This window comes from Phalacrocorax aristotelis, chromosome 4 (assembly GCF_949628215.1).
Source record: "Phalacrocorax aristotelis chromosome 4, bGulAri2.1, whole genome shotgun sequence".
NCBI classification, from domain to species: domain Eukaryota; kingdom Metazoa; phylum Chordata; class Aves; order Suliformes; family Phalacrocoracidae; genus Phalacrocorax; species Phalacrocorax aristotelis.
Window position 1 is genome coordinate 14,225,052 of NC_134279.1, and position 27,523 is coordinate 14,252,574.

The 27,523-nt window shown below is 45.3% G+C and overlaps 1 protein-coding gene across 1 annotated transcript in view; it reads right to left on the minus strand.

Annotated features, from left to right (window-relative positions):
- Nucleotides 1-1,928: 1,928 nt before the first annotated feature.
- SCD5 (stearoyl-CoA desaturase 5) overlaps nucleotides 1,929-27,523 on the minus strand; it is a 32,156-nt gene continuing 6,561 nt past the window's right edge. The window contains exons 2-5 of the mRNA XM_075090340.1: nucleotides 13,496-13,626; nucleotides 8,521-8,726; nucleotides 4,189-4,421; nucleotides 1,929-3,627 (exon numbers count right to left, since the gene is read on the minus strand). Coding sequence (XP_074946441.1) covers nucleotides 3,437-3,627; nucleotides 4,189-4,421; nucleotides 8,521-8,726; nucleotides 13,496-13,626 — 761 coding nt within the window. The 3' untranslated portion in view covers nucleotides 1,929-3,436. The remainder of the gene's footprint in view (nucleotides 3,628-4,188; nucleotides 4,422-8,520; nucleotides 8,727-13,495; nucleotides 13,627-27,523) is intronic.

Genomic DNA, 27,523 nt, shown 5'->3' on the forward strand with positions numbered 1-27,523 from the left:
GATGACTTAAATATGTTCACATATCTGTTGATACATTCTTTCATGCAATATGGGCAACAGCTGCCACTGGCGAAACTAGCAGACATGTACAGGCCCATTTCCGAGCCACTTCTGCTGCACTCGGAATTCCAAGTGAAGTTAAAACCGACAATGGCCCAGCCTACAGCAGTAGCTGACTTAATACCTTTTTTCACAAATGGGGTATTCGCCATGTTACTGGCATTCCCCACTCCCCTACCGGGCAAGCTATAGTAGAACAAACCCATCGCACAGTCAAACAACTGCTCCAAAAACAAAAAGGGGGAGATAGCCAAGAAACCCCACAGAACCAATTAGCAAAAATATTGTATGTGACGAACCATTTGTCACTACCATTCCAAAGCGATGATACCCCACCTATAGTAAAACACTATAAATCCATGAGCAAAGCCCTAACGTCTATTGGACATTCAGAACAGCCCTTAGTAATGATAGAAGATCTAAACACAGGCCTGTGGGAAGGCCCTCATCCACTAATAACTTGGTGGAGAGGGTATGCTTGTGTCTCCACAGGTTGTGATCCCTGATGGATTCTGGCAAAAGGAGTGAAACCATGGCTTGCAGCCTCATCACCTTCCTCACCATCATCAGCCTCTGCCATTCACGGGTCTCTGTCCAACCACAAAAAAATGCCTGGGTTACCCTCGCAAGCTTAATGAGAGTGGAGTCGATACACCTGTCCTCAGCCAGCGCAGATAACCCCCTTACAACGTCTTGTGGGGACTCATGGTTGACTGGATGGGGAATCACAGGATGGTTCAAGGAAATAGTAAAAACAGCTATAGAAATTCTAATAATATTCCTAATTTTGCGTTTAATTTTGCCATTCTTTTGTCAGTACTTGCAGCGATTAATAGAACAGTAAAAAATGTGTGGCTAATTCAAAATAAAAATGGGGGAGGTGTGGGGGATGTATTTGCAAGTAACTAAGCACTGTTTGACACATCCTTGAACTGAAGCAACGTGGCAGTAAAAAACAGAGACAGGAGTGTGGGAATGCCAAGAAGGATTTAAGTAAGCAAAAACAAATGAGGTAGCGCAAATAGAACAGCCTATTAGAATGTAGCATAAGGCGCGTGCTTAGAGTTAGCTAACAAATAATGAACTGTTTGTGTGCACGATCGTGTTGAGAACGTGTCGAAAAGATATAAGCAGTGAAAAGCTGGCAATAAAGGTCTTCTGTGGAACATATGTCAGGAGTCCGTGACATTCATCCCTGCAGGTTCCCAATGATTTTTCCTGCACTCCAACTGTTCAACTGTGCAAAGAATGAAGCAACAGCACTATCCTTCTAACCAGATGATCGGAAACCTCACAGCTCTGGGAGCCTGTTTCAACCCCCTCCTGCAGGCACTGTAGGGGGTGGTGGGGAGATGTCTCCTATTCATGTGCATGTAATTCCCATGTCTGTCAAACGGCCCTGACTCCAGATGAATGCACATCAAGACATGACTTCTGGCACACCCAGGTCTTCAGGCACATCACAGCAGAAACAAGTACTTACAGCAAATCTAAGCAAAATACTTAATCTTTTTGGCCAAAATGTTGTCCTGCAGTCACATTGGGCTAATATTTTGCTATTAAAGTGGGATTTTCACATGCAAGAAGTTGCCATGGCCTCCTTTCAAGCTTATGTCAGCTTGAATTTCTTTTTCCCCTCTATCAGCTTGGCCATTAAGCCCAAAGTAATCAATCTCCTGTTGCCCTTCTGTTTGACAACACTCCTCTTCCACTGACGAGGAAACCAGAAACGCTGAGGGGGTAGGTATTTTGGGAACATTGCACCCAGTGAATAGCTGGAAACACCAAGCGAAACACTGCAGTAATTCTGATGTGTGATGCATAAAGCCCTTCATTTTGAGAGAGGTTTCAAAATAAAACACAGCAACTAGTCTAACTCATAACTGTTTATTGTAAATCACTCGAGTTTACACATCATTAATGGCAAAATAACACTGTTGAAACACCTGCTGGATGAAATACAGAATAAAGACAACTCTTTCATATTATATGGCATAATTTAAAAAACAAGGAACAGATCAAAAAAGAAACTATTTAAAAAATTTTTTTCCAGTCCTACATCTTTCCTGAAAATATCTGGGCCTGAGTCTCAGTTATCTCAAGATCCCTGCCTTGCCCAGGTCATGGAGCTGCACACAGCTGGGAAACAGGCATTCCCTCTCCAATGGGTAAGGCAGTGACCTTCTTTATAAATGAAAACCATGCCCTCTATCTTCAAAAGTGCTCCAGTGCTGACAGTACAAAGCCTCTCTCCTGCACTGGCTAACATCTAACACAAAGGGCTATATGTCCCATTAATTCCACATGCTTTTTTTTTTTTTAGTATTTTTTCTTCCCCCCCCCCCCTTTTTTTTTTAAAAAAGTTTTAAAATTCAGAAGTTGCACAACTGTCTTTATATTTTGCTCAGAAACCAATGGATGTTGCATGCAGCTGAAATGTTAATAGAGACTCTGACTTAGATAAAGGTCAGTTTTCCAATACCTGCTAGTCAAAGGCAGAAAAAGAAATTAAGAGGCCTCTTGTGCAAAAGGAGCTAAACTATGCATGCATCAATGGCCATGACCGATTAGAATATAACTTAGGTCTCTAAACATTGAAACCAAAGCTTTATTTGGCTTAAGACATGGTTAAGCTCTATACCTTCACAAATTACAATGTATATACAACAACAAAGGAATCATCTCAACATTGTATCAGTTGGTAATTTTGGCCTGTATAGACTAATCTTCAACACAAAAGCCTGCTCAGCAATAAATGGTTTTAATATTTAGCAAAGACTGAAGCACACTGGGCTGGCTAACAGGGCTAACAAAAAGAAGAATGCAGGTTTTCAAACTAGCATCTAACTAAATTTAGGCTGATTTTTCCCCTTGGACATCCTGTTTTTCTTTGGTGCTGTTAATGTCCATTCCATTAGTCTGTAGTTGAAACAGCACACCAGGCCCTGCCCCATGCCCCAAGAGGTGCATTTCAAAAGTATATTTGATTAATAGTAGAAACAAAAATCTCCCCTAACTGCACTTAGAAAGGGTAGTTAGTTCTTCCAACCTGCCAACGTTTACCATGAACAAGCAAATTACAATGCATTTCAGACATGAACTACAGTGACTAAAATCAAATCTCTCTCCTGTTTAACTTTAATATTAATGATATATAACATTTTTACATTAATAGTCTGAAGTTTGGACATAAGACAGCTAATAAGGAAAAAAGCTAGGGCCAAATCTATTCCTGTGGAATTAATGAAGCCCAACTGATCAAAAAAAACAAACCTAATTTTACCCAGAGGAAAACAAATCCATGACAGGCATGGAGGTGTGTACACACCCACCCACCCACGTATAAGACAGTGCTGGCACAGCAAAGTGTTACTTTTCAAGCACTGCCATCTCCAGTCCTTTCCTTGCGAGCCTGGATCATCTCCTTCGGAGCCTGCTTGCGGTCGGTGACCAACCCCAACCAAAACATGAAGTCGATGAACCAGGTGGTGGGGTTGAACTTCAGGCCCAGCTCGCTGGCTGAGTAGTCAAATGGGAAGGTGTGGTGGTAGTTGTGGAAACCCTCACCTGAAAAACAGAGATGGAGTTCAAAGACCACATGCCCAGCACATTTATGAACTTAGGAGCATGCTCTGGTGGGAACATGCTCTGTTTCTCAAGTCCTGAATCCAGCACAAGTTATGCTCTATCCCTGTCTATGGGAGACCTCTGGGGCAGACCCACAACGAACTCCATTTCAGTACTTGGGCTTTCTTCCCCAGTAAGAAGGGGCATGTCCTACCCCTTATGCTCAGGGAAGAAAACCATAAGTGCTTCAAGAGAGGAGACACACAACCAAGTAAGAAGCAGAGTCACTTACTTCTGCTGTGCTGACCCCAGCTGACAGCTGAGAAAAGAGGATTGCTACGGTGAAGACATCTCTGCCCAGAGACTACATGGCATTATTTCAACATGGGCACCACTAGTAGAACAAGAGAGCCTTCCTCTAGGATGTGCAAGCTCCAGCTTTCTCCAAGCCCTGGCTCCAAGTGGTGTCCAGTTGCAGGTACCCAAAGCCCCAGCCACAGTGAAACAGGATAGGATGTCACTCTGAGTTTGCAAAGCTCTACCCAGGGCTACAGCACTTACCAATGGCTCCCAGAGTGACAAAGGTGTTCTGCCTGGGATTGATATACTTGTCATAAGGGCGGTTGCCATACATGTGAGCAGCACTGTTGACCAGCCAGGTGACATTGAGGGAGACAGTGTACCGGAGGATGGAGGCAAGGAAGTAGGCATTCCACAGACTCTCACCCCAGAGGTACCATGGCACAAAGGTAGGGATCACAAAACACATCAGCACAACCGAACTCTTGTAATACCTGCGGGGAAAGAAAAGTATGCCATTACTGTGATGGGAATGACAGCTGGGGTAAAGTGGACTCAGATCTCTGGAGACACAGAGCTCTGCCAGAAACCCCTGGCATAATCTGGGCCAGACCCATAACCAGGGCCCCAGGGAACATTTCAGATATCCACAGTCATGTCATAATTTTTCCAAGTGCGAGTCAAAATGCCAAGACAACACAAAACGCTGAAGCAGCAGGTAACACTGGAGCTGAACAGCTGAGACCCAGTCCCAAAGCAAATCTCCCAAGTTGAACACCTTTAAACCTGGGAAAGCACAGAGTTGGCTGCATACCCTGCACCTAGGGTCCAGCTCCAGGACTGGAAAAGCCTGGGACTTGGTGTGGCATTGGCGGAGCTGTGATGCAAACATGTTCACTGCTAAGAGCCAGCAAAGACTTGCCCCATGCTCAGAAAGGAACCTGCAGCACAGAGCAGGAGGTCTTTTCTACATCACTGCTGCTGCATGAGCTCCAACAGTGGCAGCAGACCCAAAGCAGCTGCTGAGAGACCACAGGTACCCCACCAAGGGTGAGGAGAAAGATCCATCTTGGCCTGGGGGACAGGTACTGCTGCTCTCCCAGCCCACTGACTGGCACAAGCCTTGTCACTCCTCCGCATATTGGACAAAATCAGTGTGCAGCACAAAACAGGGAGGGAGGAAGCTGAACTGCCTGAGAACAAACAGGAAAGCTTTATAGTACAGCTAAAGCCACGTGCCCAAGCAAGGCAGGGAGCAAAGAGCTGAGAAGCAGAGACCACAGCAAGAGAAACAAAAAGAAAAATCATGCTGGGGGAATTAATCCAAGGCAAGTAGAGAAAGGGAGCCGCTCAACAAGTGGGAGGGCAACACCAGAAGTGAGGTAGGAAATAAATGACTAAATGGAGAACGGGCTAACAGTGCTCAGAATTGGAGAGAAGCAAGACAGTGCAGCTCAGGAGCCACCTACAGTGTGTCCCCAGCTCAAGAGGAAACAGGCCCCATCTTCCCCATTGAGCCCTTCCACCTCCCTGGTGCCCAGATTTACTACAGCCCACAGCAATCCGAGGATATCATCAAACTGCCACATGGGACTGGAGCAGTAGGCTGAGATAACAGGATTTTGAAGGGTGCAGAAGGAAAAGAAATGCAAAGACCCATCTTATTTGTGCCCATACGACAGGTTTAAAAGAGACCCTGCATTTGTTGCATTTTCTGGAAGGAATAATGAAGAACAGAGTTTGGATTTACTAAACAGTTATTAAAAATTTCCATTTGCTGAAAGTTTTGTAGATAGGAAGAACTGTCAGTTTGGTATGACAAAAACAATTTTCAATTAAAACCCACAGAGGACTGGAAAAATGTTAATATTAGTAGTATTTTCAGAAGGAAAAGTTTCCATAGTTCTCATCTATAACACACCAGATAGCTTTGATCATCTTGTGCATGAAATAAATTAACCTCTTGCCCTGAAAATTCTTTATTCTTTTTTGGTTTTGTTGTTGTTTGGAGGTTGTCCCTCACATGCTAGGCTCCAGAAGGAGATCTGCAGCTCTCCAGCAACACCAAACATGGTGAAACGAGACCACCTCCTCGGATCTCTCACAGAACGCTTATCTTCACTTAACTGAGCCAAGGCTTTCCAAAGGAAAGAGACCCTATTCTTCACTCTGCCAAAGATAACATAATTTCCCACTTGTCTGACTGACCTCTGAACCAGGCTGTGGAAAAGATTTGCAAACCTCATCAATTTGATATCCCACAGAAAATGGAATTTTCCACTAAGTAATAACAATGGACCATGTGAGCCTTGCAAAACCAAATCGGGCAGACAAAGCAGGGAACTGAGAGATAAGAAAGCATTGTTGTAAGGAAGAAGAACTGAGAGACTGATAAAAGGGAACATCCTGCCTAGGAAGACCCTGAAAGCTGGGTGATAAAATATGAAGTCAAGGAGGGCAACTAATTAGGATGTTTATGCATGTTGATAAGAACTAAAACTGAGTGTCCTTTAGGTGAACTATCCTCATTATAATACTAGCAATCATGCCATAGGTCAGAAAGCCCCCTACTCAAATAAGCCCCTTACTCTCTGACCACACGTGGCAAATTTAAAAGGGAACTGCACCTTTAGGATGAAGTGAGAAACTAACCAATGATCAGCTGGGAGGTGACAATATTAGCTGTTACTGACACACTTAACAGTCTAAATACCTTTTAGTTTCTTGGTGTGGGGTGATAGCTTTGTGGAGTTACCACCTAGCACCCATCTTGGAGCAAATATGAAATTAATAAGATACCACTGCTCTGCGTGTATTTTGGCATTTTGCACACTGGGTGAACAAACCCGCTTTCAGAAAACAAATTCAAGGCCAGGATTTAAGTAGAGCTGGAGAAGAAAAATATTTTCCAGTCCAGAAAACTCCTTCAAAGTTCAAATCCTCTCCCACTCCAGGAAAATAAAATATGAAAACAGCTTATAAGGCACCAATTAAAACCATTCTGTGAGATACAAGAAATGCAGACTGAAGTCTTTGATGAAGACATGGGATCTCACATCTGAACAAGCACATGACTACATTTGCTCTGTCTCCCTTTGGCTGAAACTTCCACGCTGGAATGAGAAACCTCCTTATCTGGAGTTCAGGGGAACAAATGCCTTAATACATGCTTGGGGAACATCACTGCTTTCGCCATGTGAAAACTTTGTCATGAAGATACTTCACCTATGACCCTCTCACATCATATACAGGATTATTGCTCCAGTATTCACAAAAGGTAAATGTTACTGTCAGTCATGCCTGGAGCAGGTCTGTGATTTCAGCTGAAGTGATGTGGTTTTAAACTGATTGAGTGGTACCTCATCCACAGCTCACCAGCACTGTTAAATTCAGCAAAGTTAACAACCTGGCCTTGAAACAGAACATGACAAAGAAGGGTTAATTATGATTCTTACTGATCTGACCTGCCAGGTTTTCCATGCTGAAAAAAAAAAATCCACCAAAAAACAAACCACCAAACACTGACACTTTAACTTTAGAAAGGGAAAACCTGACTTTTTCTTCCCAGATAAGGGAAGGTAAATTTCAAAGTCTTAAATTCAAATCCAGATCAGAGACATTTGCTAAGACATAACTTCCCTGCAGAAAACACATTACTACACTACACATTTGTGGCATAACCAAAGCAGTAGAGCCTGCTTCTCGTGAGATGCTGTTGTCTTGAAAAAGGTAATAACACAACCAAGAGGAGCTGCAGCAAACTGTGAGGGAGCCTTTGCAAACAGGCACTGCCAACTGAGGAACCAGCAGAAGCAACAATAAGTGGAGGGCAGTAAATTCCTCACTTCTGGAGCCGTTCTGATGCAGGGGTAATTCTGCTAGTGCATGCATTTCTCTAATGCAAAAAAGAAACTGATTTCTGGACTCAACTGACTGCTCCCCTCACCCATAAAACACTTAGAAATGAGCTTGTGTGGTTTGCCAAATTACCTGGACCAAATGCTTGCAGGCAGTCTTCTTGTGTCTAAGATACAGGTACTCACATAAAGAACAAAGCACGTTGCTTAATTCCCACCTCTTGCAGAGTGTGTAGCAAACTGAACTTGGTCTGTTCTAATTCTCAAGGAAGATAATTAATCCTGTGGAGAATGACAGTCTTGGGAGAGGAAGCGCTTGGTCTGCACTGACCCACAGGTGCCAAAGACGAGTTTGCAGAGTGAAATGTGAACTTCTGTATTAAGGCAGTTAGTGATTACAGCATTTGCTACTGTGATCAAAGGAGAAGGCCAAGATCGCAGCAACTTCTGCGGTGGCTATTTTCACAGCCAGCCCTGGCTTTTTGGAAAAGCATGGGGACAAGGACAGGACTCACTGCTTGTGCAGCAGAGCCTGCAAGGACAGTCACCAAGTGTCAGACACATGGCAATAGTGGGGGCCAAAGAGACGGCAGTCTTAATGATTGCCATCAAGGTGGCAGGGATATCTTGAGGAAGATAAGGAAAAGATAACAATAAGGAATGAGCCATAACTAGTGAACCAGGTGGAAGGCCCTCTCCACCCTGCCTCACACAAGGGCCCAATGCTCCCACTTACTTTCTTTGGAACCTGACGACAGGGTCATCCAACAGGTCAGTAAAATCCAGTTTTCTCCCCTTCTCTATGACGTCCCGGTGCTTGCGCACAAACAGCCAGCCGATGTGGGAGAAGAAGAAGCCACGGCGGGCATTATGTGGGTCTGCATCCGTCTCTGAGTACTTGTGGTGCACACGGTGGTCTCGGCTCCACTCATAAATATCATTCTGCACAGAAAGCATGCTGTGGTGAGAGGACAGAGGCTGGGTGCTGCTCCAGCATTACCACCTCCAGCTCCTTCCCCACACAGTAACAGCAACAAGCCCCTCTCCAATGCTCCCCAAAAAAGGTTTTTGACTAAAGACATCCCAAGGGAGCCCAGCTTTGCAGTCAGCCAGCCCATCACACTGCTCCCATCAGTGACCACACAGAATGGGACATGCTCTGGGAACGAGTGACACAGACTGGACGTGGCCCAGGGCTGGAGACAGCTGGAACCTAACAGCCTTTTGGGAGTTACCATCATCAGTCTGCCCTGGTCTTGTGCCCTCCCTGGGTGTTGGCTGCCTGAGGATGGACACTGGGCTGGAGGGACCAGGTACGTACATATTTACATTGTTATGACCCTGCAACAGGGGAGCTTGCATATTTATTTTCAGGGCACTACTGTGCAGAGGCACTCAGTTCTGGCATCCTTTTTCTAAGCTGGTTGCAGCTGGTTACCATTGACACCCTCCAAGCACAAACATAGCACTGAAAATGGGATAGAGCTTGTGGAACACTACACGTGCTTTTTCCTCACCTGAACAGGAACAGAACTTACTCAGCCTTTTGGAGGCTTCCACAGTAAAACCATCACCTCCATTTAAATTACTGCTCTGTCTGTAGGGATGTGTACAAGAACCCAGTGTTCCAGTACTTAAAGGGTGCCTACAAGAAAGATGGAGCAGGACTCTTTATCAGGGAGTGTAGTGACAGGACGAGGGGCAGTGGTTTTAAACTGAAAGAGGGTAGGATTTAGATTAGGTATTAGAAAGAAGTTCCTTACTGTGCTGGTGGTGAGACACTGCAACAGGTTGTCCAGAAGTTGTGGATGCCCCACCCCGGAAGTGTTTAAGGCCAGGCTGGATGCGGCTTTGAGCAACCTGATCTAGTGGAAGGTATCCCTGCCCATGGCAGTGGGGTTGGAAATAGATGATCTTTAAGGTCCCTTCCAACCCAAACCATTCTATGATTAAGATATCAAAGGACATGCGCCTATTTTGTGGGAAATCAAATCTTGCATTTCCAGCCAGGCTGGAATAAAAGTCTCAGACCCATAACATCAGCTCAGCATTGGATCCAGCTCAGATACAAGGTGATTCAGGGAATAAATAGTTAAACGTTACTAATGCAATCTAGCGTAGCTCAACAAATGTTGGGGCCCGAGCCAAAACTTAGCCAGGATAATGAGGTAGCCATAGGCTGTAAGATAACAGGAACAGCCTGCACGATGACTGAAACTTGTTGCTTTGGGGGAGTCAGAAAGGCTTCAAGACAAGAAGTGCATAAACAAAGTTACACTGCAGAACTACCAAACTCCTGCCTGGAAACCACCTCATGATTCCTGAGGTTCCACACACGCAACAGCCTCACGACTGCCACTGTTGTAAGGGGCCTCAGGCAAGAATTCACTCAAGGATGTAATCTTCCCAAGCCTGATGGGGAACGTCAGGCAGGGGGATGCAAACAACCTAGCAGCTGGCATCAGTCAAAACCAAGACCAAAGGAACTAAGGACATCTCCATCTAGATAAGAGTCAGAACACCAGTTGAAGCCAACACACCTTGCAATACACTGTGACAAGATTACTGGATGGGCCAACTCATGACCGTATGTGGAAAAGGGACTTAAAACGCATGGATAATTAAGATGCAAGCATTATAATTAGTTCCAGGAAATCTAGTGCATATGTAAATAACTGAGCAATATAAGCTTTGTCCATCATGACTTGCGGTGTGCAAGTTAGGAGAAGCGATCTCCCTTGCATCCAGCACTGCAATAAACATACCTGCTTTATAACTCTCCGTGAGTTATAGTTTGTTTCCATGCCTCAAGAGCAAGTTCAGTCCTGTCTCTGCTCAAGCTGTCAACAGATGTGGGTCACTGAAATACCTTATGGCTGTAAATGGGATTATGTGGATTGCAGGGAGGAAGGGATGGACCGCAGTTTCAGACTTAGATCTGTAAAGTGAGGCTTTCTGAGTTTACTCAGCCAAAGGGATTTCAGCCTCCAAGTTTGCTCTGCAGGATGCACTGGCTATTGGACTAAACTGGTGGGTTTTGCAGTGGTGCCAAGCTATTAATGCAGGGCACTGTAAGCATGTACAACACTTGCAAAGCTCAGGCCACACACTCATCTATTAATTGAATGGCCAAGCACCAAAACATGGAAATGTTAGTTAATGCCCAGATCCACAAGAGTGTGGACTTTAATCAGAGAATGCTTAGCGGAGTGTGCTTTCCTCTGCTATTTCCATCTTTGCACAGCCAGGGAGGTAACAAGCAGTAATACCCAAGGGAAGGAAGGGCTTGGGTTAGTTTTAGGAACAGCAGTAGCACCCACAACCACCAACCACAGCAGCTTTGCTCCCAGCAGAACTGAGCAAACCATTTGTGGTGTCTGTGAAGCAACCACAGTGCAGCAGCCATCATGGCACTGTATATATGGCGGGACAGTTAAGGTCAGGCTAATGACAACTGTATATATCTATATTTTGTGAAACAAAATTCCTATGCTGAAAGAATTGCAGAAATCATTGCTCTTTCTCTCAGCTACCAACATTTGAGAGAAAACACTGAGGCTGCCCGTGCTGCTGAGGGGTCTCCAGGAACAACTGCAAAAACCAGCTAAAGAATCCAGCTCAAATGCCTCCATGTCCAATTTCAGGCTTGCAAAGATGCTCTGTCTGCAAGAGCCCACAAGGGACAAGTGAAGAACTGGAAAGATCTCAGCTCTGTTGCACTCAGTTGTGCTCAGCCCTGTACTGTTGTCACGCCATGGTCATGGTGACACTGAGTGGGCTGGGGACAAGGGGAACATTTTTCTGCAGCACTAACTCATCCAAGCCATTGAGAGAAGGCAGTGAAGATCAGCCCCTTACCAACGCTCCATTATGTCGCACCTTAACTATCCCATTGCACAAGAGAATGATGTAAACTGAGTCAAGCAAAGGAATTCACCAAACTCCTCACAGGGAGAACAAGGGGAAATCTTTACCTTGCTGCAATCTTATTTTTTTCCTGCAGAGAAATCAAAGGGAATGAAAGCCTCTACACTGCTTCAAGTGGCTTCAGTGGGAGCATCCAGAAGACTGGAAAATGCCAAGATTAAGTCATTTAAAAATAAAACAGGGTTATGCAAGAAGCACACCTAGGAAAGTTGCTTTTTCTCAACCAGAAATAATTTTTCAAGTGAGACTATTGATCAGTTTGTCACAAGAGCACTTCATAAAATTATTTGTGGAACACCAGATAACCAGGTCAAAGCAATGATACTCTAAGAAATTGACCTGGCTTTTCATACCACAGAAAATACCTTCAGGGCTGGCAAAAAACATGATTCCCCAAATGACCTGAAAACTCAATCATTGTGTGCTTGTGGTGGTGAAAACAGACTTCAGCAGGCAATGGATGTCACAGTAATTAGGAGCAGGCTTTGGACTACTTAAAACTTAGAGTGGGTGATTTGGCCTTTTGTTTTCAAAGGGCACGAAGGTGGCTTGAAGCTACTTTGAAGTACTTCCCTGCCTCAGAATCACACTATGGCCTCAGCCAAAAGCAATGTTAAGGCCAACACAGCTGAGAGCAAAACCCATAGCAACAGAGGAGCAGAATGCAATGAAATCCCAACGTGCAAGCTCACTGCAACCAGCTCAACACAGTCACTTAAATTACTTATGAAAGAGAAGATCGGCTGTAAAGGAGGAGGACAGTACCAGGGGGTTCTCAAAACTCAAAACAGTAATTTAACATGCTGAGCAAAGGGCTTGTAAAGCTCTGCAAGGAACTGAGCAGAACAAAGCAGCTGAAATATGGCTCAGAATAAAGGAAGGTTATAGTCAAGATGGACACATTCCCATATACAAGCAAAAACATTAAGCTCTTTGCAAGGTCTAGAGGGATTAACAAGATTAATTCTTTTCACCTTTAAAAAAGGAAAAGATAAATCAAAGATGATAAATGAACAAAAGTGGATAAAGGGACTCAGTCAACCAAACAGACTGAAGGGAAAAAGCTGAAAACTCAAGGCACAATACACACACAGTACTCGGTGCCACAAGGCATTACAGCAGCAAAGATAAGTTTAATGTTAGTACAGGTTCATATCTCTCTTTTGAACAGCCAAAGGAGTAACTAAATTCACACCAAGAGGATCCTGGTTCTGGGCTAACTCCTACCACCAGCTAGGTGCTACACAAACATTTTGAGATCTAAAATTGCCTATCAGTAAGTAGAGAGCTAGTAACATGCTTCTTTGCAAATGTATTTGAATTTTACTGGTGAAAGTGCTGCATAAACCAGAGATAAATTAAGATTGTGAAAGGATGCCTGCTCTCCTTTCTGTAGAGAAAATCAAATCTCCAACTGCCTGGAGGGACATACAGACTTGATTAGGCAGACATATTTGCATCAAGTTGGCCCTTACAAAAGTTTCCACATTGTCCTGTGAAGTGTGGGGCCTGACTTGTACCACAGATAGGCTGCTTGGGTGCTTAGGCCCTGATCTAGGTACACTCAACTTTGCCCTTAAGTAACTATTGCTCCTGGACTGTCTAATGCATATTGTTACATGGGTGGTGAGAGGGGCTCTGCATCCCCTGAGCCAGTAGAGTGTGTTATCAGCACGTCTTTCTGCCAGTAGTTTTTTGTTCTTTTGCTGTATCTAAGCTGAGGGGATCCCTCCACAGGACCCAAAGCAGCCCTGTAGGCCAAGAATCTGAATGGCCAACCCCACCTGGAAAGCCATGGAGTTAGCTGCAGCCAGAAAGATCCGCAAAGGCAGCTTCGCTTTGTAGGAGCGGTGGCTCCACAGGCGATGCGCACCAGCTGTCACGCCCAGAGCTGTCATCAGGAAACAGAAATACGCTGAAAGACAAAAACAAAACACAGGATGTGCTAGAGGCCAACTGCCATTATTTTTGCTTTCTTTGATGTAAAGATGACCCTTGCCCCTACCTGCTGACACCTGCAGGGTGACTCAGAAGATGAGGCTGGGCAGACAGAAGGTGAGGGTCTCAGCCCACCTCTGCCCCGCGGCCCCAGGGACACATCATTCCACTTCCACCCCTCCCCATTTAGCCAGTGTGTTTTCAGGAGAGTTTGGCAGCACTGAACCACCATGCTGTGACATGTTTACACAGTGTGCCTTCGCCAAGTACAGTGGAGTGAAAGTTCATCACTCATGTCAGAAAAGCAGCAGCAACTCTTCTAACAAGACACTGCCAGCCTCCTCCACACAGGTCCTTGCTTGAGTCCGATCTGTCAGCTAGTTTAAGAGCATCATGTCCCACCCCTAAAGACACAAGTTGGGTCAGAGTTTCCAGAATAAAAATTTCTCTTATCGTCAGGAGCTCATGACTTGGTAATGAAAATGCACCAGGAAGCAGAGCATTCACCGTCTCCCTCAGTTTCAGGAACTGCCTTTCCGTCACTTAATTTAAAAATTGGCCAAGTAAACTTGTTTTAAGCATTTTTTCAGATGGCCAACACAGCACGGGAGCAGGTCTGTTCCTTACTCACCACAATGGCTCCAGGCTAGGCACACAGCCCAGGCACATGCATCCTGCAGTGTACCCCCCCCCCCCCCCCTTAAAATAATACCCCCACCAACTACCATTGCAGCATCAGTACATCCCTATTACTCCTTTCAGCAGGGGCCATGCTCACACATGATCTGGCTGGTTAACCTTGCATTTCCAGGGGTAGGGTGAATGAATGGCTGGCTGGGGCAGCAGAACGAGACACTGGACCTGGGCCCACCTGCTCAAGACATATATCTGTGCACTGATTTCTTCTCCTTTGATGTGCACACTGTTTTTGTCTCTAGTGTCTGTGTAATGGATGATCCATAGCCTGAGCTTTTTTTGACTTGCAACAAAAGAGAAGACTATGGGAAAGGGTTAGAACAGTGCGTTAGAGCTGTTCCTCCTCCTGGAGAGAGACCAGAGGGAAAATGGGAACAGCTAGGAGGAAAGTATTTTATAAGTCCCAAATAAACTGGACCATTTAAAACTACTCACATTCAAGCTACCCAGCTGTCATGACTCTCATGTCTCCTTCCCAAAGGTGTTGATGCCTAAAGAGTACAGGCTCATTTTACAAGTGTAAAATTAAAACAAGAGCGGATTCAAACAATAAGAGTATTACAGGACAACCTCAAATGAGTTTGCAGGGTCTGAAGCGATGTGCTGTTTAGCTAGGTCCCCCTGCCACTCTACACACAAAGGCATGTTTTGGTTAAAACAGCCTATTTCAAATACCTAGAGTTACTGGAACAAAAAGAGAAAACCCGTTCTCCAAAAGAGGATTTTCTACTTGTGTCTGCACAACAGTCTGTACCAGCAGGGAACCCTGTTAGACATGCAGTGGCTAGAAAGGAATTCACTATCAGCTTCTCCCAGTATGCAATGTAAAACATCTATCTTTACAAAAAGAAAACAAAAACATGTATACATAGGTGGGTGTCTATTGTGTCCCTCTATCAATTCCCAAGTCACAGTGCTTGAAATTACAGCATCTAAGAGAAAATATAATGGAAAGATATTTGGTAAAATAACAGCAACCATATTTCGTGTTGATTGCCACGCCTGTGGACTGAAGGAGTAAACAGACCTCCACTCCACTGGTGGATCCATCAAAACCAGATTTACCCAAACTGTTTCATATTAGGTACATGGCCCAAATTCCTGTCATCTCCCGCACAGCAAACCAAAGCTTTTCTCACAAAACACAACGGACAGCTGGAGTCAGAATGATCCTAGTAGAGATGATGCATCTCTAAAATCAGCTTTGGATACCATCACCAGAAAAGGCAGTTCTCCTTTTCAGCAGGCTGCAGTGTTCAAGCTACTTTCTGAAAAGGCTCATCTGTGCAGTTAAGTCCGGTGCACTGAAGTCTATCGCCAAATTCAGACTTCTGCCTGCTTCCTAAAGGGAGGTACAGAAATTAACTGAAAATTACATCTTCTCTCTGCACATTATTTACAGATTTTGTTGAATTTACAGATTACTCTCAGATCAGTAAAACTGCTGACACCACAAGTACTCACACTTCAGTCACTGCCAGTCTTGCAGTTCTTGCACATGCCTTGTCAGTGCAAGGACTCAGATTTCTATGAAATTAGGGAAAACCTATCCTATCACTCTCAGTATTTGATTTTGAGCTGTGCAGAAACATCACTAAATAAGGTCTTCCAAATTGCTCAGATTACTGTAATTGTAGGAACAGATCTATGACATATAGAATACTGACATTATCCAGCTAACATAAAAATATTAAGGTTATACTCCTGAATCATTACAAGAACATATTGTCTGTGGGCTTTATGACTGGTTAACCTCATGATAGTCACAGGGGCTGAAATCTATCTTCAGCAGTCTCTTTACTTCCTTAAAGCAGAAAGAGGGGCTTTTCTCCCCCTTCAAAGCAACAAATCATTTAGTTAACCAAGTGCTTCAACAGCTCCATCCATCTTAATCACGATTGATTGCTCAAAACCAGAATTAAAGAAAAAGTGGGTAGAACAAGACATCTGGAACATTAAGGCTGATTTCACTTTCCTTCTCTGCCCAGTGCAAGAGAGAGTCTGAGTGGCAGGTAACATACAGACCGCATGAAATAGCTGCACTGAATACGAGGGATTTATACCACTTGCTTCAGCTCTTACAGAGCCCAGCTGAAGAGACCCTTTCCAGCCCAATCCATACCACCAGTATTGCAGCAAAATGGACAACAGTATTTTGGGTGTCTGGGGGCTGCCCGAGGAACTACATGCCACCGCATGTCCATGCCTTTGAACAGCACCTCCCAGCATCATTCCTGATTCACAAATGGGAGGAGGATTTACCTGAAACATTTCTGTAAGAGCTCTGTTGCTGCATAGGTGGCCTTGCAGACAGTATGTCTGCAGCCACCAACCATGAGCAGGCAAGCTCAGCTGTACTTCAGGACAGGGACTGACTGGTGGTGTGCCCCAGCAAAAGAAGGGAGATACCTGTTTCACAGGGGCAGCTGGAATGCTGGGCTCTCCCAATGGCCATGGTCAGGAACAAACTGGCTCTCACCTGCATGGTTCGGCAAGCAGAGGGGCAGAAAGGCCAACCAAGAACGAGCACCACACTGAGGAAATACCCTCAGAGCCTCCCAGAAACAAGCTTCCCTGATCAAATGGGGCTTTCCCAGGGCTTCCCTGGGCCACAACCACAAGCTCTGTCCTTCTACTCTCTCCAGCCCTCCAGGGACTTGTCAGCCCCAGCCACTACTGCAGTGATCAAGCTAAAATGGGTGAGGCTTATACCCACACAACACGCCTATTTTTTGGCTATGCAGAGGAAGAATCATAACAGCAGGAATTTTCCTAACATAAATCCTGAGGGCTGAAACATTCCTAGAAACAAAGAAACAAATTACTCAGGAGTTTGGTGACCACAGCAGAAACAAATCCTGTCAGATAAATGCACTGTACAGTGATAACAGATTTCTGTGGTTCTTACAGGAATCAGGATGCCTGAAAATATTACTCAGCCACTCATTACCAATGTATAAACAGCCAAGATGACAAATATTTGCTAGGTAAAGATAGGTCTCAAGCTTTCCTTTGCAGAATAAATTATGAACTCAAACCAAAACTCAGGCTATAAACCATTTGATTTTACATTAATTATGCACAGCTACAGTAACTACAGGAGAAGAGAGCCACTACTTACCCTACCTGGCTCCTTTTTGGCAGGTAGGGAGTGTGTGCGGGGCATGAACACCTCCATGAAACACGTAATGATTACACTGCAGAGCAAAGCAGCTCAGTTAATAGTAATTTCCCCTTATACTGAAATCTCCCTCTTAGACCTGTAACTAAACACGTCTCCTAAGTAATAAAACGTAAAAAACCACAGTTCTTGCAGAACAAGGGAAAAAAAAAAAGAAGGAAACATACAAGAAAAGTACCAATAAACAACCTGGAAGTCAAACAGTTAACAATACAGTTCTTTTTAATTTAGTGAGGTACTTAATGTACAAAGAGGAAGCTGCTAAAATAGCCATATTAGTCTTCTGTGTGTTTTAGTGCACTAATTCTACAACTGGGCTACTTATCAAAGAAAAAAAAAAAATCACACTTAAAAGGAAACCTCACCATTTCAAACTTAACATATAGGCTGAAGACTGAGCTGTGCTATCTGTATATATTGGCTTCATGCAGGATCACAGGCCACTACAAGTACCAGAGACTGATTTCAGATCACAGATTACCACTTTGTTGAGGAAGAATAATAGACTGGTTTTCCTCCCCTCAACTGGTGCTGCAGGACTGGCAGGAATGCAGCTTGGGAGAGGGCTGTGCTGGAGCATGGCAGAGGAGGTTATCACCAGCCACTGATGATGAATGTAAAGGATGAACAGCAAGCTGACAGCATCCCCACCTGCCCAACACGCCCAGCTATGAGGCCAACAGGCATTTCCACAGGGCTGTCCTCATCAGGAGGCCAAGTCAGCCCCAGCACTGACTGCACAGAGACAGCTGCTTGGGAAACAAGAGGTATTTGAGGGATAAGGAAGATGGAGCTAGAAAATGACTGGGTGAGGACTTACTAGCCACAAGCCTGGCGATGGAGAACACAGAGCTACCAGGCAGACGGGGCCAGCATCCAAGAGAGTCAGGGCATAAGAGTTCTATCAACAGTACAGCAGCCTGAGCAGGAACTCTGAAGGCACCTGACAAAAGGTTGTGTCATGCTAATACCAAAGTAAAAGAAAAAACCAAACCAAATAGTGGAATGAGGACTTCAAGAGGAAAAAATGAAAAAGCAAAAGGTAACACAGCAGAAAAAGCTGTCTGGAGAGAGCTGGGATGAGAGAGGAAACAGACCACGCAAAGAACAGATCTATGAAAGACTGGGTTTAAGGCTGGTATTTCTGGTGTAGTAAAAAGCAAGCTAGAGCTGGGCAGCTCACAGTTTCATACTAAAGCCAGAGGGAGAGGAGGAAGATCCTTTCAAGCCATTTTCTGTTTATTCAGTTTTGTCTCACTCATGGAATGAAGGCAGCACAGAGCATCTGCTTCACTGAGCCACAGGCAGCGAGCCATCTGCCTGGCATGGAGCTAAAGTGTGCCACTGGGCTGGGAATGCATCCCAGCACTGACTCCACAGCTCAGTGGTCCGCCTTATGCCAGCAGTGGGGTTTTCCTGCAACACACAGACCCAAATGAAGCTCCTTCGCAGCATCAGCTCCCAGTTACCATGTCCAGTGTGAGAGTTCAGATCTATTCTGATAATAACATGGGTATCTGCATTAGGCACGTGTCATTCTCACATACCCCTGCACCGTCTGGATACTGTGGCATTGCATGACAAGGAGCTCAGCCGGTCTGCAGGGCCCTCTTGGGCCTTTACTCCTGCTTCTGCTGCTGTAAAATTGTTTCTTTCAAGAATTTACTCGGACCAAGAGCTGAATTATCTTCCCTAGCCCCTAGGATGGTGTGGGAATGCTGTGTGCCATACCTGCTGCTCCCCAGAGCAATAGTTAGCTTGACCTGGACAGGTGGTGGAGCACCAAGTTTACACCATTTTAGAGGATTTCAGCTGGCTATGGTTTGCTTTGATTTGCTGTCTGCCCAAAGCAACGATTACAGGAGCTTCAGCTTATCTGAACATGCTGGCTTCAGGGCAATTCCCTAGAAACCTAGCCTCTGAACCTCCTTTTACGGTAATAATGGTCACAGATATGCCCACAGCCATCCTCAGCTATGCCCATCCAGGTGCCCATCACAGCCAGGAGGATGCCCACAGCTGTGCAGTATGGCCCAAGAGGTAGCCCATATCTCATCGCCCCACCAGCTGGATCCTTGAGCACAGGCAGATGGGCTGCAGCACCAGCCAGAGCCCCCTGCCAGGGCCTGAGCTCTACCTCCCAACACATACAAGTGTCACCCACCAACCGCTCTAACTGCCATCCCAGTTAAGACCCAAAACTCTGCAGGGAGGTTTAGGGCTTGCTGCAGGTCTGGGAGAAGTCTGAGACCTGGGTGCAAGTACCTGAAACAGCAGGGCCTGTGCCAAGAGCTCTAGGCTCCACACAACTCAAACACCAAGCCCAGAGCTGCCTTTGACTAGACAGTAGACCAGAATCTGTTTCAAAGAATGATGATTTAATCCAGCAAAGCAGAGGTTAAGTGGGTTCCTCCTTGTTTCTCCCTACTCTTTCTCAAAACCTGAAGGCATAATTACTCTCAAATATAGGAATTTTGCTTCCTTCTTCCATCGTCTCCGACACACACACACACACCCCGCAAGCTCTGCAATACACAAACCATGGGTTAATGGAGTAAACTGGTGTGAAATGCCTGCACGGTGAGCAGGGGCCCCAACACATCACTCCTCTCAGCAGGTAGCATGCTGAGGAGCATCGGACAGGAGCATTTCCAACCATGAGCTCACTTGATAGAGCACAGCATAAGCAAAATGCTTCTGAACTGAAACAGTGGGAAAAGCCTTTGAGAGGGAACAAAGCCTGTGGAAAAGGACAAAATAGAGAACCAGTGCATGGGGACAGGGAGAGGATGCAGAAGAGACAAGATACATGAGGTTAAACTACTGTGCAAACAGGAAGCCAGTGGGTTGCTAGGCTTCCTAGTAAACTGTGCCTGTGCCCAGATGCTATTTATGGGAACGTGCCAGAATCAATAGGCAGAAGATTTTTATTCAACATCCTTATTAATGACCTGAAACAAAGGCAAACATCATATTAATTACAACTGCAGATGATGCTAAATTTGGATCAGCAGTGAGAACTAAGAAACACTAAAAGACCCATTCAGAAACAGGGAAAGCAGGGGTCAAAATGAAGATCTGCCTGGATAGAAAAGCAAAGTAATGTAGTTCAGGGGGCAACAACTGCAGACAGGGATCTGCAACAAGGATGAGATGCTTGGGGAAGCAGGAGCCTGCAAGGACCACCACCAACAGCTCACAAAATATTCTCAGTTGCAATATGATAAGGCAGCAAGGCATCAGCTTGATTTTGAACAGCAAGCACAGAGGTATTATCTCACTGTCAGACAGAAGCAATGAAAATTATACCAGGCAAATAACTTAAAAATGGATGGAAGACCAACAGCATAAAACATTTGAGCCATCTTTTTCATAAGAGCTCATTAACCCCATGACTGGATTTCCAGCAAACCTTTACTACACCCAGCGCCAAGCTTTTTTGAAAACTGGAGTGTCCAGGGGACTGACCTCTTATGAAGATATGGGGAGATATTGCCACAGTTTGTAGCTACCTCACAGGCATCACGAAATCATTTTCTGCTCTAAGTGGTTGCTTATATTGGAGCAGACCTCTCCCCCAAATAATTTCAACTCTGTTGTATGCTGAATATCAAAATTAGAACCTCTTCTGTTCCTGAAACCTGGCACCACATTAGAAACATAGTATGTATTCACTGTTTGTGAATCCAGCAGATTCCAGACTGCTTTTGACTTTTATCTGGTTATAAAAAAAAAACAACAGATCAACAAAAACAAGAAGCCCAGCAAGCACTAGGTTCACTCTGCACATCTGAACAGATAATGCTAGCTCCTGAAAGAGGTGAGATGACCAGACATCCTTCTTAGGCACGGATTACAAGAAGACATTGTGTCGGACAGCAACTATCTGCACATTACCAATGTGAAACATAACCTAGTTACATAGAGCAAATTGCAAATACCTCTGAGGGACAAAACACCAGACATAATATGAGTAGCAGTGAAACAAAATCAATTGCACATTCACAATGGTGCTGCTGTCAATATATTAAAAAAAAAAATCTTTGAAATACAGAATAATGTCACACGACCTTTCCCATGGGGTGGCAACCCATGGAGCCTAGCACTGACTCACACTCAGTGCCTGCAACCCCTGCCTGTGCAGGGGTGGTGAGCAGAGGAAGGATAGCAGGGCTGGGAGTGGGGAAGAGAATCAGTCCTTGCCAGTCCCACTGCTGGTATCTCTCTCCTACATGGCCAAAAACCACACAGCCCCTTACAGAAGTAAGGAATCTGGACACTACATTCAACCATAGCAAAGTGACTGCTGTGAACCTGACACAAGCCTGGAGAGCTGTCATACTTGCGGTTTGGTCTAGGTGAGTTGTACCAAACAGATCCCACCACAGCTCCATTTTCCAAACAGACTTTGGGACTAGGCAAGTTTTATGAACTTTTGAGCTTTTTTGCATGTTACAAAATGCAACAAATGCTTTTCTGGTCCTGATGCAGAAAATCACTGACTCAGAATCAAACAAATACAAATTTTACTTAGGTCAGCCAGCATGGGGATGTACTACATCAAGTGCCAGGAAGCAGGGCAGGAACTCCCAAACCACCTCTGTCTCACCAGTACCACTGATGGGGGAAAAAAAACATGGGGGAAAGTGCTTGGTGACTCCAAACAAGACAGGCGACATACCTTACGAGATCAGAACAGTGGCTCACCTAGCCCAATACTCTTTCTCAACAGGGATAAGAGGAGTTGTATTCAGAGGAGAAAAAAAAAAATTAAAAGGGAAAAAAGACAACACAGCCCAGTTGCAGTAGCAGTGCTTGCACACTGGTGGACTTCAAGATGTGGCATTTTGCAGAGAGTATGTGCAATGTAATTACCAGCTGGAGGCTGTCCCAGAATTGTTATCACACTTGCTCTTACCAGGAGGGTGACAGATCTTGGATCAAGATAGCCAGCAAGGGTCAGGGTCTTGGTTTTATGTCTTGTTCCAAGGACATCAGCCCCATTTACTCCTGGGCTGACACAAAGCCCAAAGCAGAGATCTCAGAACAATCTTTATGAGCATTGCTCTCTGCTAGGACTGGCAACTATCACTGACAACTATAGGCCTAATACAGATTTTGGCAGCTGCTGGCCTCAACTCAGCAGGTAGGGGAACCCCAGCTGGGGCTGCTAGGTCCCTCTTCAGACTGCTGAGTGCTTCCTCTCTCTCCGCAGCACCCCGTGCAGTGGAGGCTCTGGTGAGCAAAGAAAGCCAGGAGCACCAACAATAAAACAGGGATCAGAAAAACATCCAGAGCGCTCACTGCGGTGAGAAACAGGGTAGAAGAAATCTGCATAGTCCAGCCACAAAAAACATACCCTGTTTGAACCTCTTGTCAGAGTCCATCTGATTTCTGGTTGTGTTTGCCTTTCTCCCAACCTCTCTCTCACAGTCTCTGCCCACCACCGCTTCCTGCCAGCCTGTGATGCAAAGCCCTGCTCACAACCAACATGCAGCATTATTTTTTTTATCTGCTCAGGGAGCTGTTCCTTGAGTGGTGTCTGCAGCTTTCAGCTGCTATCATGGAAAAACCTTTGCACTCCTACTGCCATCATTTTGAGGACAGCTTCAGAAGCATACAGCACCCTGGTTCTGCTGGAGGTCTCACTGCTGGGTGATGACATTCCCAACACTGTTCAGCCTACATCTGATGCGTTCCCAGCCTCAGGTGGGTGCGCTTGAAGTTACATTCAGCAAAGGCTTATACATTTTTGTATATACGCTATGTCTCTAGCAGCTCAAGGATCAAGAGGGAAGATCCTATGGATACAGGAGGAAGTAATTTCTTAAGACATGAATTCTAGCGACGCTACTGGCTGAGAAAACACATCTTTTGCTTGGGGAAGAAAAATGAACACACACACACACACACACAAGGGCTGTGCTTCACCTGTAGACACCTGTTACCTCTTCAACAGTTGGGCAGCTGAAAGCAACTGACCTTAATGCTGTTGCATGACGAAGACATCTTGTGACATGACACCATTTGGTGGAAATACTCTCTCCACAGCTGGAGTAGCCAGCAAAGTCTCAGGCAAACCTCTGTGTGACAACACCTAGCAAGAAATTTTCACCTCAGCACAGGCTATTATTTTCATCCTTGTATGTAAAGGGATACCACAGCTTGACTTATTTGTATAAATAACTATTTGAGGATTAAAAATAACAGGGATGGACATGCAACATGTGTCCATTTCCACACCAGCATTTTACCTCTGCTTATTCAGCCAGATCAAAATTGCTTGCTAGGGAGTTTTAATAACTGAACACATAAAACCCAAGGTCTTCCATCAGGTTACAAGAACTGCATGAGAAATACAGCAAGTTGCTCAAGCACAAAGCAAGCATCACAAAGCTGACTGGTTGCCATAAATATGTAACACTTCTGTATCTTAAGGTTAGGATTTTTCCCTTTCTAAAAATCAAATTATTTCTGCGTATCCTGCATCTGCCTTCTCTTCCTCACTTGCAGGTTTTTGCTGTTATTCAGTGGCAGGTTTAGGACTAATGAACCACATCAGCTAATCTGACCAAACCAGGGAAAGCATTTTCAGTAGTGTTGAGTGGTGCCTAACTCCATTCCCGCTGAAATTCAGAGCAGCACTACCATTCACTTCAGTAGCTGCACCATGCTTGGCATCTTCTGAATGCCTCAGAGATCCTCCACTTCACTATGCACACAGACGGCAGCAGAAGATTCTCTCCTGATTGAACATCAGGGCTCAGACCAGAAGTGCAGCCAATAATTTCTTGGTACCTGGTTCCATGATGGTTTTTTGCGCTATCATTAGATAACACCAAGTTTTGGGACATATTTTCTTGAAATGCCATGTCTGCCCTGAGAAAGGAAAGCCAAATTAGACTGACACTTGGTCTACCCAAACATCTCATTTAAAAATGCTGGTTGATGTCATGCACTGCATTGGTGGGAGGGCCAGGGTCAACATGCAGCATTATTAGACCTAGATTACATATCAAGTCTCCAGTATACATCCCTACTTCTGTTACCCTCCATGGCAACCTTGGAGATCTCCTCCTCCACAGCAGAGAGATGTGAGGAACAGTAACACAGCACTTAGTCCACGTCATCCTACCAAAAAAGCCTTATTTCCTGACCTGGAACTACATCTACTAAGGAGAGAGAGTTTTTCCACCTTAGTCCCTAAATTGCTGACAAGATGAAATATTGAATTAGTGCTCTGGCCCTGGGGTCTCCAGGATGGAAACACTTCCCTGCTAGCAGAGTCAGTTGACCAGTCCACTGTTTGCTGAGCCCTGCTAACTATCAAAGGCTAGTATCAAAAGCACCTTGGGCTGGATTCAAACTAGCAACTGAGAATCAAAAAGCACCAGCGTGCAGCAGCACCAATTCCCTGAGCTGCCCACCATACAGCACATGCCAGCTTTCATGGGGAGCCGTGCATTCCTGTAAAGACCAAACGTGTGAAATCTCAGGCCAAGAAGCAGGTTCATCTAAAATTAGATCTACACATTCTCTGAGCTACTCTAAATTGAGCCAGAGAGAAAGAGATAAGAGGAAGCACATCAAAGGCAAAGGGGAAATGGAGTTTTAGGGCTGCAGAGAAGGTAAGTTCAGACGAGGCCCTTCTCCTGCCCCCCTGTACCACAGTGGAAGAGCTCCAGGAGAAGCCATCTGTCACATCCTCTTGGCCCTGCCATCACCAGCTCATGAAATCCAGGCTGTCCCTGCTTGGATGCACATATCTGCATATGCATTTTCAGGAACATTCCCCAGAGCCAGCCCTTTTGGCTAAGTATACAAAAGACTTTATTCCAGTTGGAATAGCAGAAACGTTCACATTGACAACTGCAGCCAATGTGACATAAAATAAAGCCAATAGAGCAATGGAAATCGTGGCTGACAGCAAGTATTCCAGCAAACGCTAAAATTCCCCTAGGAAGCAAATTCCAATTCCTTGAACTCACCAGCAACTGAAGATTACCTTAATATGTCAAATGGTTTATATATATTTTTAGATCAAAATAGAAGGCTGGAAGATGCTCTGGTTTCTCTGAAATTTTTGATGCTTACATGTAGCCTCTCTCAGCTGAGCTGAATCCTGCATTATCACAAAACCATTGGCAGTTCTCTCCCAGTTACCTCACTGCTGTTCTCAATCCACACCCTGGGTAGGGCTCTGGTGGTTTTTAAGGGCTTTGCAAATGCCAAGAAAGAATTAATGCCAATTTTGTCTCTTTTTTTCAAGAATGGAGCAAAGAAATACTGTGGTTAAGCCATCAGCATGGCACTCCAGAGCCCTGCATTCAAGCAGGCAGCTCTGCCCCAAGGAAGAAGGATTAGTTATTTAGCACCTCTGCCTAACACTAGCCAAAGCTTGCCCTGTATGCAGCTGGGTACACAGTGGGCAACTGGCTTCATCCCACCATCACACTGTGCATGCTGGCAAGACCACTCAAAGCACAGAGCCAGGGAACAGCAGCTTCTTGGCTATTAGAAACAAAGACGTGGTGTGCTACATACTTGTGATCTGGGCAAACTGAAAACTTACGCTCTTAGGCATGGGGCACAGGAAAGGAGCAGGGCTCAGGAGGGAGCGATCCCCTTTTGAAATTCTGGGCCTCCAGGCACGATTCCCTGGGGAGGCAGCAGCACCTTTGTCCCAGCTCCCTGCTGAATGGGATCCATTGTGCAGGACAGACCCTGAGCTGACCTAGTGCCATCCCAGGCCAGCCAGAGGCTGCTGAAGCCCACAACTGCTTTCCCTCCACCCCACCTGCTGGCAGGGCTGAGAACCTATTTCCAGTCTTTCCCATCAGCATATGCTTTTTCTGCTTTGCTCAAGTACTTCTCTGCATGAGCTGCAGATCTTCTGCATCCCAGCTCCTCCACCTCCATTTCTGAAGAACATGAAATAAGCCTCAGAAACACCTTGTCTCACCCTGGCCTCAAGCTTCTCTCCAAGACCTCAAATGTCAAGGAGGGCACAGTGAACCTGTATGTCTACCCCAGCCCTGGACTGCAGCAACTTCTGGTTAAAGCAGCACAAACCCCTTACGGGTACCTTCTCCCTTGCATCTAAAATGCCACCTAAGGGGCTGTGCAGATGTCCCTTCACAGATCCAGCTGTGTGGCCTGGTCCACAGGAGACATCCTGTGAACTACTTCAGATGCAGGGGGCAGGGTAGGAGCAGCCAAACACTGCAACCCCTTCCACTGACACAGAAGGCATTACAGTGAGCCTGGGTTGGTGAGGACAGGAAACACTGAAAAACACAAAGTCAGCCAAAGAGCCAGGCAAAGAAAGAGCCCAGCCAAGAACTCCCCCATTTGCCAAGGCCAGGTTATTTTATTCTGAGCTGCTCAGAACATCATCTGAGAAGCCAGTGGCCAAAAATGGGTTTAGAAAGATCATCATTTCAGTCTCCCTCCAGAAATCCCTATCCTCCTGGTGCTGAGGTCCCTGCACAAGAGGGGTGGCACACACGATTCCTGACACCAGCATCTGACAAAGAGCCCTCCCCTCTCATATCAGCCTTGCTTTACTTAGCACAGTAATTGTTAATATTTCAGCTCTCCATTGGGCAGCACATTTTATTGTTAGCCTACATGGTAAAAATAAAATCTGATTGCAAGAAATTGCTTGGCTTCAATTATAACATCAGTGTTAATTACAAGTGCAATTGTAATTGCAGGGAGGGAAGGTGGAGTGGCAGTAATGAGGATGCATACTAAGTTCTGGTGGGTGAGCCAACATTTTCCAGCCCAGCCCTCCCAGGGGAGAGAGCAATGCTTCTGCCTCCTTGACAGCAGTTGCAGCAATCCCAAGCAAGCAGGTCATACAGCTCTGGCTTGTGGCAACTCCTGGAGAAGAGGCATCTGATCTGCTCCCAGCCCCTTGAGACTTCCTCTGATGCTGACAAAACCCTGGCTGACATGTTCCCTTTACTTGGAGCAAAGTCCATTCCGACTCATC